Source organism: Pantherophis guttatus, chromosome 7 (assembly GCF_059756535.1).
Source record: "Pantherophis guttatus breed Tessera chromosome 7, ASM5975653v1, whole genome shotgun sequence".
NCBI lineage: Eukaryota > Metazoa > Chordata > Lepidosauria > Squamata > Colubridae > Pantherophis > Pantherophis guttatus.
Window position 1 is genome coordinate 49,139,986 of NC_142069.1, and position 16,266 is coordinate 49,156,251.

The window sequence follows — 16,266 nt, forward strand, 5'->3', positions numbered from 1 at the left end:
AAGCACAACTGCTGACTTGAAAGACACTTGAGTCACACAATTAATTTAAGCAAAAGCCCAACAATATTCAAAAGAATACTTGGATAATTTCTTGTATGTTTCATTTTCTTGCTTTCCTGCTTTGTGTTAAATATAAATAAAGCATGTAAAATATGTACATTGTATGTATATTACACATATATCTGCTTTGCTTGAATTTTAAGGACATTTTGTGCTTAAAATTTAAACAACCACAAATAAACAAACAAAAAAAACCCCAGCTGCTGGAACCATCTGCTTCACAATGTCTCAAATGCAAAGATTAGAGAGAAAGAAGACATGAATGAATAAGAATGAAAAACTATTTGCCAATAAATAACATAGAACACTGTGGTCTTCTCAATTCTTTTGAATTGCAAAAGATTTGAGTAACCTGGGTGGGTAGTTTTGTAAAATGCCCTGGTTTTTCTGCATCAATACTCTCTTATTTTTTATTTTTTAACAGATAGAGAAGTAAATAAAATAAAACAAGATAAGTAAGCTGATTGACCTGTCAGCTCATCAGCACCTTTTTCTTCCTTTGTAGGGAAGTGGCATTCTAGGCTGTTTACAGAAAGAACTTTTTGTCTGTTTTCAGGGATGTTTTCATCAATATTTGCAGGTCCTATATGACTAGTGAGTTTGGCTGTATAAGCAGTTTTTGTTTCATTTAGACTTCAGCAAAGGATAGAAAAGTACTAACTGTCCTTAACTACAGAATAGAACAGAACAGAATAGAATAGAATAGAATTATTTATTGGCCAAGTGTGATTAGACACACAAGGAATTTGTTTCCGGCGCATAAGCTCTCAATGTACATACAACAATAGTGATAAACAACAAAGTTATAGTCATAAGAAAAAAGAGAGGGAATAGGGAAGATGAAAATAATGATGGTAATATTGCCGTTTTAGATAGTTTGACAGTGTTGTGGGAATTAGTTGTTTAGCAGAGTGATGGCATGGGGAGGGAAACTCTTCTTGTGTCTAGTTGTTCTGAGGTACAGTGCCCTATAGCAAAGCTGTATAGCAAAGCTACAGTGCAAAGCTGGCTGGGGAATTCTAGGAGTTGAAGTCCGCCAGGCTTAAAGTTGCCAAGGTTGGAGACCCCTGCCATATAACATCGTTTTGAGGGTAGAAGTTGAAACTTTATGTCCAGGATGCAAGAGGTCTAGATATTTTCACAGCCCTCTTTCTGGCTCATGCAGTATACAGGTCCTCAAGGCAGATTGGTAGCAATTGTTTTTTCTGCAGTTGTAATTATCCCTTGAAGTCTTTGTCTGTCTTGATTGGTTGCAGAGCCAAAGTACACAGTTATGGAGGTGCAGATGACAGATTCAATAATTCCTCTGTAGAACTGTATCAGCAGCTCCTACTGTACACTGTTCTATTTTTTTTTTACATCCCACTGTTTGTGGCATCATTTTGATTTTAAAAATATACATTTCTTGCCTTACGTTTCCACAATGAGAAACAAGAAAGAAAAAAGCTGCACATTATAAATGGCGAAATAAGAATTAGTACAACCGCAATCATAAGAATGTAGAGGGGATGCACGGTAGGATAAAGCTATTGCAAAAATAGAAACCAGTTACCCAGCCCGAGGTCTGTAAATTTCCCCCCTCCTCCCACCGCGATTCCTCCACCTCCTCGGTGCTGATAGGCCGCGTTCTCCTCAAACTTCTCCAAGGGCCGCTTCTTGGCAGACCGTCACTGCTGCCGCCTAGCGGGACTGGCTCGGCGCGTTCGCTCCCCTACTTCTCCGAAACACACGTTCCCTACTCCTAGCCCCGCTCTCACAACCGCTGCGGCTGCCAAAAGGCAAGCCCACCTTCAGCCGGCGCATAACAAGACAACAGCCGCCGGCAGCCCGCCCCCGCCGTGCAGAAGTGAGACGCCGCTCGGGACGGAGGAGAAGGGCGAGCGGAAGCAGCGGCAGGCGTGAAGGCGCTCCCTCGAGGAAGGGCGTCCTTTCTTGCGTCTCCCGTCCCCCCCTGTGGAACAGATAAGTCAAGCGCGGCATGGCGCGGCACGGAATCAGCGCCTTCTGTTCAGCGGCGCTCTGGCTTTGCGGCACCCTGTGCCTCGCCAGCCTGCCGCTTTTGCGCGGCGCACAGCGCCAGGAAGACACCCTCTACATGTGGATTGACGCTCACCAAGCCCGCGTGCTGATCGGTAGGTGAGGCAGGGGCTCGCGCTAGGTCGGGCAAAGGAGGGCGCGCCAAAGGATCTCTTTCCTCTTTTTGCCCGCCGTCTGCGCGCGCCCTCGCTCAGACTTCTCTAATCTGGGTCTGTGTCCGGACATACCGGTATATCGCAGCTCCGTTCCTAGTCATCTAGTGCCAGGCTGTTGGGTGGGAAATATGAGATTTGTTCTCAAACGTGGGAAGGGCACCGGGTTTTTACCTTTCCCCATCCCCATCGGCGCGTGGATTCTCCACAATTCTTAAGCCATGGTAGATACAGCGCTAGAGTAGAATTTTAGAATCCATTGTCACTAGATATGCTTATGGCTGCCAGTTTGGACAAGTAGGCAAGAAGTTTCATAAAGGATAAGGCTACCAATGGCTATTGGTCATCGAGAATGGTTATGGATTGCCTGACGTATCTTTGGTGTAAGCCCGTGGATAGCTATTAAGAAAAAAATAACGGAAAGATGCAGACCTACCAAATGATGGATTAAACCTTTGGTCTGCCGGTTCTTTCCTCTGGCCTCCACATGGGTATATATACAAGGCAATTATGAAAGAAAATGAAAAGTCTCGGGGTATTTGGCTTCCCCTAGACAAAATTCCTGAAAAAGTAGTTACGGAGACTATTGCAAAGACTGAAAGAGAGCGCCTTTCCCCTCACCCTTGTAATTCTAGCACTGAACAGAGAAAACTTACTTTCATGTGTTGCATTCAGAATGGCAACTGTAAACATGACTAGATTAGCAGTTCTTTTCTACAAGGTTTTGTGGAAGGGTACTGACTTCTTATCAATGTGATTGCTAAGAGTCAAAAATAACTTGATTAAACATAATTGGTCAATCAAGAGATTTTTATACAGAATTTTTTAAATGTTTAAATTTCTACTCTATGAGTAACCTGGAGGAATGACGCGGAACAACTATTTCTAGACATTATAGAGTTAAACCCAAAAAACATACATAATGCATGATGGTGATCCTTTTTTATATGTTATACATTCTTTATCGCCATAAGTGACTGAATAGGCATGTCTCTCAGTACATATGTATTTCTGTCATAATTGTGACAGAGTAACTCTCTGGCAGAGCTTGCACATTTTCCTATAAAAACCCTTCAGACTGAATGCTTGCTTTTCATCCCATGTTAGTATTTAATTTGCTGCCTGTTTCAAATTAATTGGTTTTATTTTACAGGCTTTGAAGAGGATATTCTGATTGTTTCAGAAGAGAAGATGGCCCCATTTACTCATGATTTCAGAAAAGCTCAACAAAGAATGCCAGCTATCCCTGTCAACATTCAGTCTATGAATTTCACCTGGCAAGCAACAGGAAAGGTAGGTAGAAGGCATAGATTGGTATAACTTGGCACTGTTGGGGTGGAGGTGACAGAGAGGGGAGAAGAGAAATATTTTGAACTGGATCAATTTTTGTAATAGAAAGTATTTTAGAATTACATCAAAAAGGCAATACAAAATTAAACTTTGAATTATCTGCCAGATGAAATATGAATCAATCAAGTCTTATGATACGCAAAGGTATTCAGTGTACTTTCTCTGTATGTGTCTCTCTAATGAAACTCAGTTCCAAATAGAAACAGTAAAGGGCAGTCCCTCAAAATGAGTATTTTGAGCCAGGGCCAATACTTAAGTACATTTCTTTTAAAGCCTTAAATAACTGTTTTGAAAGACAAAATATTGTCCAACCTAAGGTCATCTTGCTGTTTAATTTTTGTGGCACAGTCTTGGGGAGTTCTGAGGGCAGCACAAATAGGATAGGAGGCTGCATGCAGCTCTTTCTTAGGCTCTACTCTAAGATTATTCTTAGTTTTGAACAGTAGTCCCAGAGTACTCTTGGTACTCTGGGACTACTGTTCAAAATTAAGAATAATGCTTGACCTTTAGATGGCATATTGGAGACCACATATTCCTTAGGGAATGGAACCAAAAGAAAAGCTAAATATGATTTCATTTCATTGATGTGTATATTTAATTCAAATTAAATATAGATAATATGACTGCTTTAATATTTAACAATCTATCCTGTTCTATTCAATATTATCACTTCATTTAGGATTCACGAAGGCTGCATCCAAAGTTTTTAAGGACCATATAGGTCCAGCAGCCTGAGATTTGTATCCATATTTAAATATAGGTAAATTGACTGAAGTCACTTTTGGGTGGATTTGAGAACAGCCTATGCTAATGCAATTGTGCTGTTGATGTAATTAATTAATTAATATCCCACTTTTATTGATGGCGAACCTACCTAACACTCCTTCCTCTTCCTATTTTCCCCACATCAATCCTATGAGGTGAGACAGGCTAAGAGGGAGAGACCGGCCCAAAGTCACCCACCTGGTTTTCATGCCTAAAGCCAGTTTAAAACTCACAATCTCCTGGTTTCTAGCCTGGTACCTTAAACACTACACCAGACTGGTTTTCCTAGTTAATAGTCAGTATTTGAAGGAGATGATTGATCACTGGTAGGCAAACTTTTACGAGACACAGACTTCCAAGGTAGTATCACAACTTAAAAGTGTGGCTACTGTGACTCAGTTATGCTATTCCTATCTTACCCAGTAGATAGCTGCAAGCTTTGAAATTCAAATTTTGCCCAAAACAGAATAGCAATTCACTGTTTCAGTGTGCAAAAGGGATGTTTTGTTTTTGAAAAGCTTTTATAGAAAATAATAAATTCCACTGAAAACTCTATTTACCATATGTTATGCATCTGTGGAAAGAATGGGGAAAAACATAATTTTGTAGTGTAGTATATACCATGTAAATGACTGCAGTCCAGAAATGGTTTACAAGCTACCTTGTAATTCATCTTTGCTGAGCAATAAAGCCTTTTTTCTGGCAAAAGTTTGAGAAATTTGCTGCTGTTTTCTGTCAGCAGCTATAACAGATGGCTGGCACATGACTCTCTTGCTAAATGAAGTGGGATCTCTACAGCATGATACTTTGATCTCTGGGGGCACATCCGTAACACTGAGATGCAAAATACCACAGTAGGGCAGAAGCTAAATATTAAATGTTCAGAGCTTTGCTTTTGATATGTATATCCTTGGTTTTATTTTCTTTTTAATTTAGTCCATAAGCTTTTTTGCATTCCATGTTTTCATCTGAAGCATGGAGCTCAAAAGATATATATCTGATGACAGGGAAGCACAGTGAGTGTGTTGTCTGGGGTGCCAGGTTATATGCAGTTACAAAATGTGGGATATAAACATAAATAGGAAGAATGACTGAATTCTTAATTGCTTTAAATATTAGGAGAAAAAGATGAAAACTGGATCCATGCAGATAAGCTTTTGTTCTACAGTGATGTTTGGTGTACATTCATTAGTTTTTTTGTAATATGGTTTTAACCAAAATCCACTGCTATACTTTTGTTTAAATGCTACCACACTTAAATGAAGAAATGAGGAGCCTAGACTATGTACAACAGAAGTGTACAACAGAAGTCTCAGGGCTCTAAGTAGCCCCTGAATTCCTTCTTGTCCCCAAACCACATCTGATTACTAAGGCTAAAAAGCGATGATCCAAACATCTGCCATTGGATGCTTATAGAATAGAATTCTTTATTGGCCAAGTGTGATTGGACACACAAGGAATTTGTCTTGGTGCATACGCTCTCAGAGTACATAAAAGAAAAGATACATTCGTCAAGAATCATAAGGTACAACACTTAGTGATAGTCATAGGGAAACAGTCAATATAAATCTTAAGGATACCAGCAACAAGGTTACAGACATAGAGTCATAAATGTTCTAAAAGGAAGTAGCAGGTGAGCTCTGCAATGGACCTAACACCATTTAAAAAGCAAATGAAATCTACAAATTTCCTCCAGGATCCAAGAAAAAAAATCCAGGAAATCCAGGACCTATCCACTTTGCATCATTATCCTAATCCTACATACCAACTGCAGCCATCAATACTCTAAAAAGTTCTATCTTGATGCCCTAAATCAGAGAAAAAGAGTTACCATTTGTTAATTCCCAAAGCAATCTGTTTAGATTCTAGGAGAAAAGCTTTTCTGGGCTTCTGTGGATGAAGACATTAAAAGTTTCCCTTTTACAAATTTTATCAGATAACCAGACCCCTAAACCATTTAAAGGGGTTTAAAGATTAAAATCTTGAACTGAACCAGGAAAACAACAGGCAAGCAGTACATTCCTTAAAATAGGAATGATGTGATCATGAGACTGTATTCCTATTGGAACATAGCAAATTATTTCATTTTACTCTAACTGGGATTATTTATGTTTTTCAAAGAGCAAAGATTTCTGCAAAAATCGGATATGGATATAACTAAGGCTTGGGTAAGTGATGATAGGTCATTCTAAAATATCGGTTCACCTAGGAGCTGAATGGCTTTCCAGAAAGAACAAAATGGCCTTCTCCAATTTGGTGCAGTCCAAGACTACAGCTACCATATCCCGTCAACATGGCTCCTGGGAGTGATCTTAATATACCACAGCTGAAGGCCAGTTTAACAAAGGTTATGATAGACAGAGAGAGCATTCGAGGACATAAAAACAGACTTACAAATGGTATTCAAACCATTTGTATGGTTTGATGCAACAATTTCCATAAAATGAATGAATGAGCCCCTGAAAAACATTTCAGAGAAAATAGGAGGAAAACAAAGCAAAATGAAAAAAATGAAAACAGCATGATGGCTTACTTTTTTTAATGCTCATGGTATGACATGTGTTTCAACTAATAATTCTTAGGTTTTGTGTTTGTGTGTGTGAGCGCATGCACATGCCTTTGAGTCAGTCGTGATTCCTGGCAACTGCCTGAACAGGTCTCTGTAATTTTCTTGGCAAGAATTTGAAAGTGATTTGCCTTTTCTTTCTTCCTGGAGTTAAGACAGAGTGACTGGTCTGGTCTAAAGCTTGATTTAGAGTTACCCAGGGGTAAAATCCAGCAGGTTCTGGAGAACCGGTAGCAGAAATTTTGAGCAGTTTGGAGAACCGGTAGTGGAAATTTTGAGAAGTTCGGAGAACCGGCAAATACCACCTCTGCCTGGCCCCAGAGTCGGGTGGGAATGGAGTTTTTGCAATATCCTTCCCCCAGGAGTGGGGAGGGAAAGGGGATTTTTGCAGTATCCTTCCCCTGGAGTGAGGTGGGAAAGGAGATTTTGCAGTATCCTTCCCCTGCCATGCCCACCAAGCCACATCACGCCCACCAAGCCACGCCCACAGAACCGGGAGTAAAAAAATTTGGATTTCACCACTAGAGTTATCCACAACTGCGTATTAACGTCGCCATATACCTAGGCTGTGAAGAGTTGATAGCTGCAGAGAGGCCAATGGGCATGTCTCCCAAATCCCAACTGTGTATTGTGCGGAGGTGTGGATCTTGCATGGTGATTGGTTGATGTGACTACCTATTCTGTGCTTTGCTGTTTGAGCATTCCCTAACCAGAATGAACATTTGCAGATGTATAAATGGAGCAGCTATGCAACTATCTCTGAATGACAGACACATACATTCCCTGATGTGAAATGATGAAAAATCCAGGCTTAAGCAGAACTAATGATTTCTTGGTTTTCTGCAACCTTAACTCTTAATCACTACTCCAGACTGGCTCTCAGGTAAAAGATTATCTATCTATTTATCTGGTATTCAATGGATATTCAATGGATAAGATATTCCATTGAAATAAAAGGATCTTAAATTTTACAGAGATAGAAGAAGGCTGAAACATGTATCCTTGTGTTAATTGGTATTAAATGAAGATTAAATTACTCTGCATCCAACGTGCTATTAATATCATTATTACTGTTGCCTGTAAATTAAAAAAAGCTCTTTTAAAGAAAACTTGAACATTAACTTATTTATTTTTAGACATTCTCTTAAAGCCTTGCAGAGTTGCTGCAGGTTCATCACATAAGGTACCTTTATTGAATGAAGTGCCTCATACCAGATTATTTATAAATACTATTACATGAAACTTCATGGATCAATAAATGGCAGTGTTCCATTTTTCCACTACAATATTATATTTGTTATTCCATTTTATTGCTACGGTAGTTGCAAACATATTGAAGAGGTTCGTTTTAGTTGTGAATGGAATTTGGAACCACATGCTGAAAAGAACTAATTGAAATCCGTGAGCTAAGAGTGTATACACAATTGAAATTCTATATATCTTCCCTTGGAAGAAAGCCAGACTGAATGCAGCAGGACCTCTAAAAAGGGATGCACAGCTTTGCACTGCAAGGAACCTAGAGCCTTTTTCATATAAAGATGTTTTGCCACTGAGGTATAGTCGTATGCAAAGTTCTTTAGAGCATATAGTCATGTACCATTCACTATAATTTTCTTAACTTGTTCATAAAAGGACCACATAGAAGGCAATAGTGGAATAGGACTTGTATTACCTCTTTCACTCTATATGAATGTAGCTGTGGAAGATATAGTATAGGCCTTCTGAAAAATTGTAGAATTGATCTTTGGGAAGGAAGGAACAAACTGTTAAACTGGTAGAAGAGATTACGCAGTCACAAAATAGGGGAAAATATAAGAAAGAAATTCAAATAATTCTGCCTTGATTTTGTTTAGTGTAAGATGGCACAGAGAGAAACTTGGACATGTTTTCAAGATTCTGCTATTCTACCTTACCACAATAAAGAACATTGCTGGAATCTTTGCCATGCCTATGGTGACCTCATGTCCTTTATTATAAAGGACAGTCCTTTATTTCAGAAAGCTGTCCTTTAGATTTATTTTATTTTATTATTTATTTACTTGTTTTGCTCTTGAATTTTCTTTTATGAAAATGTACACAATTAAATATTTTATCCTTAGAAAATATGCCTCTTTTTCAGGTTGTCTTTTATATTTTCTAAGAAAATATGGTTACTAGAGCCATAACTGTTTCTTGACCTGGGCTATTCTGAAGTGCCAACAGTTTACAGCTTTTCACTGTAAACACAGATTTATTAAGGGTGGTGAAGCAGGATCAGGCATATCTTTCCCTTATTTTAATATACAGTACATGTACTGAATAATTGCTAGGTTACACATACAAGTAGTAATAGACTTACAACTACTCATTTAGTGACCTTTTGAAGTTACAACTGCACTGTTTTTCAGACCATTGCAGCATCCCCATGGCCACGTGGTTTACATTCAGCTGCTTTGCAAATGGCATATACTGTATTTATAACAGTTGTACTTTCCAGAGGTCATGTGAACACCATTTATAACCTTCCCAGCCGGATTCCAACAAGCAAAGTCAATGGATGAAAGCCAGATTCATTTAATGACCGCACAATGCACTTGACAATTTCAGTGATTCACTTCACAACTGTGGCAAAAAGGTTGTAAAATGGGGCAAAACTCACTTAACCACTTTGCTTAGCAAGGGAAATTTTGAGCTCAATTGTGGTCATATATATTAACACTTACTACACTAGACACTATTACTATATTACTTTCGAAACAAATTGCTATTGATTCCTTGGAATTTGTTTGCTAAAACATTTATTCATTTTCAAGAGCACTTTTTGAAATTATTTTTTTCTGATTATAAATGTTCCATACCTTAATGTTGTATAAGTCATTTATGTTTATGCACACATTTTGCACATCGTCACTCATCCCCTTGTCATCTATCGACTTGATTAATGCAACATGCTCTGCATAAGACTATTCTTGAAGAGTATTCAGAAGTCGCAGCTGGTGCAGAATACTGCAGCATGCACAGTCTTGGAATCTCATAGGGCTGCACATATAATACTATTCCTGTGTGATCCATTTTGGTTGCCATTTTGCATCCAGATCCAATTCAAGGTATTGGTCATACCTTTAAAGCCCCACATGGCATGGTTCCAAGGTGTCTGAGGAGCCATCTCTCCTCGATGGGATACGCCTTCCCCATTCGTGCCGATGGAAGAGCCATAGATCCTATCTGCTAAGAAATTGAAGCAGTGATCAAGGAGAAGAGCCTTTTCTGCTATGACCTCATCCCTGTGGAACTTCTTCCACCAGAGGTGAGAACTCCCCCTTCCCTTTTGGCCTTCTGGAAGGATATCAAAAGCTGGTTTTGGGCATTGGCCTGGGGTCCTGAGGGGGGCACTCACTGCTGAAGGTGGCTGACAGGGTAAAAGATCTCATCCCTGTCCCATCCATCTCTTGGCTCTTGTAGGTGTAGTTTTAGCACTGTTTTTAATATTTTTATGTTGGTTGGTTTTGATCTTTTAATCTTTTAATTATTTTTCACCTATTTTGATAATTTGTTAGCTGCTCAGATGTGGCATAGAAATTAAATAAACAAACAAATAAAAAAATCTGTCTAAATATATTTGTGAAAGCCATCTTTAAGTCTTGCTCCCTCTTTGAAGGTGACCCATAGATCAAATATAATCCAGGTTAGATAGCTATCAATAATACAATGGAACATTCAAGGCTTCCAAACTCATTATTTCATTATTTTAATCCTGTGATATCTTACTTTTAATCCTCAGTCTTTTATTAGACCATATAAAATTTGTTACTTGTCTCTGCCTTGTTTTCAATTTTCACTGGAATAATGTGGAAGACAAATTTCAGCCTTGGCAAATGTTACTTGAACAGCTGCAATCTTCTTAGCCAAGACTATTGTAACTTTCTCCACCTTGAAATAGCTGCCATTATATTTTTCCAAATCTGTGATTATCTTTACAAATTAAATATTTTTAATTTTTCTTTTTTTATATATTTAATCTTTAGACTTGTTTTCTGCCCAGTAAATACCCAGGTATTTAATCTTTTTTTGTAATGATAATAAATCCTTAGATTTATTTAGAACAGAGATTGCTTTTTCTCTTCAGTTTAGTTTGTCAACATCTGAGTTTTATCTTTATTGATCTGATATTCTGGCCCTGAACCATGCTAGAGTATGTAGTCCCTTATCAATGCTAAGGAGTCATTTATTTGAGTAATTTGTTAATTTAATTCCCAAGTTTTTACTGTCTTGACATATTTTCTTTACCACTGACACTCATGCTAATAAGAATAAGTAAGAACAAAGGGAGCAAACTATACTTTTCTTGTCCCCTTCAGTATGGTATGTTTTTGTGACATGTACTATTTACCTTTGTTTCATATTTTTTCAATAAATAGAATATATTAGCTCAGGGTTGAATTTTGTAAATGTTCTGTATCTGTCAGGCATAAATAACCAACAACAGGAGTTGAATACAAAGCACTAAATGTTTACTACATGCAACCTATGGACAAAAAACTGACCTACTAACAGACAAGTCAAATTGGTGCTAGTCGAGGGTCAATGGAATTCATGGAGGCTGGACTTGGGTCTCTTGTGGGAATGTAGTAACTCCAAAGTGATGATGTGTTTTATCCCACATTTGGGCTCAGCCTACTCATCTCTTACATGTGAAAAAAGTTAAAGCCTCTTGACATTGTTCAAGTCATACATATGACAGTCCAATCCAAACTATCAAAAGCTTTCTCTGCACCAAAAAAGACCCTAATCATCTGCTTGTTAAACAACATTAAATAAATTTCTGATGTTGTCCCTTATGTGTCTCTTTGGGATAAATTCAGTCTGGTCAGGATGTATTAATATAATTAAACAATATTTCTTTTTTTGTGTGTGTAATTATCATCTTAAAAAGTTTGTAGTTACATTCAATAAAGAAATTGGTCAGTAGGACTCTGGATAAGTTGAGTTGTTTATTTCCTTATAGATTAGAGAGATGAAAGGGATTTTTTTATGTAACAAAGAAAATTATTATTATTTTTTTTTATTGCAAAAGTTTTACAATTACATTTTCACCGCATTTCCCCCCCCATCCCACCCCCCGCTCCCCACCCTAACCCCCCTCAAACCCCCCCTAACCCTCCCCCCCTGACTTCCATGAAGTATAATCCCATCAAAGTCCCCTTTTTACAAAACTTGAACCCCTCAAACCCCCTTAGAAAAAAAAAAAAATCCCCCCCCCCTCACAGTATTCATACATTTCTATTTTTATATAATACTTTCAATGAAAAGCTATTTGGTATTTCCTAACTTGATATTTGTTCTGCACATAATCTATCCACTTTTTCCATTCCCATTCATAAGTCTCTTGTGGGCGATCTTTTAAAAATGCTGAAATCTTCGCCATCTCCGCAAAACTGGCCATCTTCAAAGTCCATTCTTCAATAGTGGGTAAAGACTCATTTTTCCAATATTTACCTATCAATAACCTCGCTGCTGTGATCATGTACAATATCAACTTAATTTCATCCAGTGTAAAACCCTTTACTATACCCAATAAGAACAATTGTGGGGAAAATGGAATTTTTCTCTTCAAAACATTCTGCATAACCCACCATATTTTAATCCAAAAAGCCTTAACTTTCTTACAATTCCACCAAACATGATAATATGTAGCATCTAAACAATCACATCTCCAACATTTTGGCTGAACATTAGGATACATACAGGATAATTTCTTGGGATCTAAATGCCATCTGTAAAACATCTTATAAAAATTTTCCCTCAAATTCTGCGATTGTGTAAATTTAACATTCTGAACCCATATCTTTTCCCATGTTTCTAACATCACTGGTTCTTCAAAATTTTGTGCCCACTTAATCATACAATCTTTAACCAATTCAGTTTCTGAATCCCTTTCTAACAAAACATTATAAAGCCTTTTAATATGCATTGGACCTTTCTCTTTTATATGTCTGACCAATTCTTCCTCATGCAACATAATACCAGTTTTTTGGTCCTCTTTCCATCTCAATTGTAGTTGATTATATTGTAACCAAGTTAAATTAATTCCTTCATCCAACAGTGTCTGTAATGTCTTCAACTGCCATCTGCCCGCATCTGTAAAAAGAATCTCTTTATATAAAAACCCCCCGAGTGACATTATATTTGTATTCCACATAGTATGACCAAGATCCAGCCATAACGGTATTTTGTAATCCCATTTGAGTCGGTGCTTCTTCCAAACTCTCATCAAAGAGTCTCTAAGTATATGGCTTTTAAATACTTTATCCACTTTGTTATCATAAAATAAATAAGCATGCCATCCAAATTCAAGATCAAAACTTTCTATATTCAATATTCCAGTCTTTTTCCTTCCAAACCAGTCACTTGCTTGAGTCAAAGCTGCTGCTTCATAATATAACTGTAGGTTTGGAAGTTTAAGACCTCCCCTTTCTGGAACATCTTGCATAATTTTCAATTTCACTCTCGGTTTTTTCTCATTCCAGACAAACTTATTCAGTCCTCTTTGCCACTCTTTCAGTTGTTTATCACTTTTAAGCACCGGAATCATTTGAAACAGAAATAGAAATCTTGGCAAAATATTCATCTTTACTGCTGCTATTCTTCCAAGTAAAGAAAGCTGCAGTTTTTTCCATGTCTCCATGTCTTTTTGCACCTCTCGCCACAAAACCTCATAATTATTTTGAATCAGTTTCATATTAGATTCTGCAACCTGAACTCCTAAATATTTAACCTTTGACACAATCTCAAAACCTGCCCTCCTTTCAAGTTCATATTTTCGTTCTTGTGTCATATTTTTGACTTAGTTTTTTTCTGGTTCAGTCTGAATCCTGATACTGCACCATAATCTCTTATAATGTCTTTCATCAGGATTATTGATTCCACCGGTTGTGTTAGGGTAACAACCAGATCATCTGCAAATGCCCTTATTCTGTAATCTTCTTGCCTTATCACTATACCTTTCAAGCTAATCGAATCCCTTATTATATTCAACAAGACTTCTAATGTTAAAATAAAAAGCAATGGGGATAACGGACAACCTTGTCTTGTTCCTTTTTCAATTTTAAAATCTGTTGTCAAACTTCCATTAATAATAATCTGTGCAACAAAGAAAATTATTGATGTTATTGAATCTCATTCATTACCTGAATTAGTGGTTTCACCAAAATTTCTTGAAAAGTCTTGGAGTGTATTTCAGATATGTCATTAGCTTTTGGAGCTTTGCTCCGTTTCATTTTTTATAGCTTTAGTTTCATCTTCTGGTGTGAGTTTATTAAAAACTTCCTATTGTTGGAATCTGTATATTTTGTAAGTAGTAGTATATTCGTAAGTAGTATTATATTGAAATACTCTTCAATCTCTTCCAATTCAGATATCTGTCTATTATATAACCTTGAATATAGATAATCCTCGAGTTACAAATGTAATGAAGCCTGCCCATTCCATCCATACCTCGAGGATTCATGGGAGTGAATATTTTTCTTATAATAAATTTTATATAAAAATTTTTATGATAAATAAATTTTTTTATAATAAATTATAAAAAAAATTAATAAATTATAAATTATAATTATTGTACCTTGAACAATATCACTCCCTGCTTTCGCCCATGCATTCACTAATTTAATGCGCAGGCGAATGCATGGTTTGTCAAGTACACATGAGGTATCTCAGGGTGGGGAAGGTCATGGGAGGCCTAGTGATGGAACAGACCTCCAAGGCCTCTCCAACCCAGTAAGATACTTCATGCTTCCCCCTCCCTGCTGTGCCGGATTCATGATGCAAAGATTTGTCTCCTCTCTGCCACAGTTTCTTTCCTTTTGGGGGAGAATAGAGTCATTGGAAGCTCCTGGGCTTCCATTGACTCTATTCAATGAAAGTTGAAAGTTTCTCCTCCCCCCCCCAAAGGAGTTGGGGGGAGGAGCAGAAGACAGGTACCGCAAAGACTTTTCGCACTGAGAATGAAAGTTTCTGGGGTCTGTGATCTCGTGAGAGTTCAGGCACCTAATCTCTGCAAAAGAGGATGGATGCCTGAACTCATCCGATATTACAGCAATCAGGAGCTTCCATCAACTCTCCTCTCCCTTAAAAGCAAAGAAACTGCTGCAGAGAGGAGACAGCTCTTGTAAGGTAAGTGAGTCCGGCGTGGCAGGATGGGAGGGGGAAGCAATACTGGGGAGAAGGGGCAGAGGGAATAGGGTGAATGTTGCAGACCTCTGCAGTCGTTTGTAAAGGTGAAAAATTGCCATGGTGCTGCAACATTCATAATTTTGGGACTTGCTCATAAACACTAGGGGGCACTTATCTCATAACTTCGAACGGGCGCTAAATGAACACTCGTAACTCGGGGATTAGCTATACTATTTAACAAATTGCTCCTTCATGGCCTTCATTGTAGACATGTCTAGTTTTGTCCCAAATAGAAGTAATACATTCTTTGTCTTGTGCTTTTTACAGTTTGAAAACTTGCAATTTAATCTTTTTCAAAATGTTTCTATTTGACAAAGTTCAACTTTTACAAGTCTCACCTAAATCCATTACCTCTAGCTGCTTATGAATCACTTGCTCTAAGTTGACAACAAGGTTAAGCAGTTAATTCTAACTGCTTCAGTTCATTCATCAATATATCTTACTCCTTTTGCATAGCTTTCTAGCTATTTGATGCCAGAAAGATAAATAATCATCTCATAAATGCTTTGCTAGAATTCCATACTGTAAATAAAGGAACATAAGATGTTCAATTAACTTAAGAAAACTTCTTAATTCCTGTGGCAGTTCAATTTATGTCCCCATGTAGTAGTAAAAGCTCATTCAGACTCCATATATTCAGTCTAAAGATTCATCTCATTAATCTTAGAATTATGGTATTACGATCTGGATAATCTATGTAGAAGCTGCAAATTTCTGTCTATAAACAGTTTAACAGTGTGTTAGAAATCCAGCACATATCTACTCTCAAATAAATTTTATCAACTGAAGAATAATATATGTATCCTTTCTCTGCAGATTATTCTTTCTATATACTATGAAAATAGATGGTCTGGATATATAGTCTAAGATATTTAAATTCTGGATGCTGATTAGAGTTCCTTTTAGATAAAGGAAATCTGTCCATATTTAGAGGAGGAAACCATATTTCCAGGAATCAGAATATCTTCTTGAAAAAGCTTTTATAGAACTATTTTATTGTAGTTTGTAGCATAAATTTAAGCAATGATTATTTTCCCAAATCTAGTCTGTAAAAGTTCTGTTACAGGTATCCATTCTTCCTCCTTGGTTTGTTTTTCTAAATTCCATAGTTCATTTATCATGTGT

The 16,266-nt window shown here is 37.5% G+C and overlaps 1 protein-coding gene across 3 annotated transcripts in view; it reads left to right on the forward strand.

The window, feature by feature from the left end:
* Positions 1 to 1,647: 1,647 nt before the first annotated feature.
* The window catches only part of WIF1 (Wnt inhibitory factor 1), a 50,723-nt gene continuing 36,104 nt past the window's right edge, over positions 1,648 to 16,266 (forward strand). The window contains exons 1-2 of one of the 3 annotated variants that reach the window (XM_034402842.3): positions 1,648 to 2,192; positions 3,403 to 3,542. In XM_034402842.3, the coding sequence (XP_034258733.1) occupies positions 2,039 to 2,192; positions 3,403 to 3,542 (294 nt within the window). In that variant the 5' untranslated portion in view covers positions 1,648 to 2,038. The remainder of the gene's footprint in view (positions 2,193 to 3,402; positions 3,543 to 16,266) is intronic. The other 2 variants (XM_034402844.2, XR_015728740.1) reach the window with 2 other exon arrangements.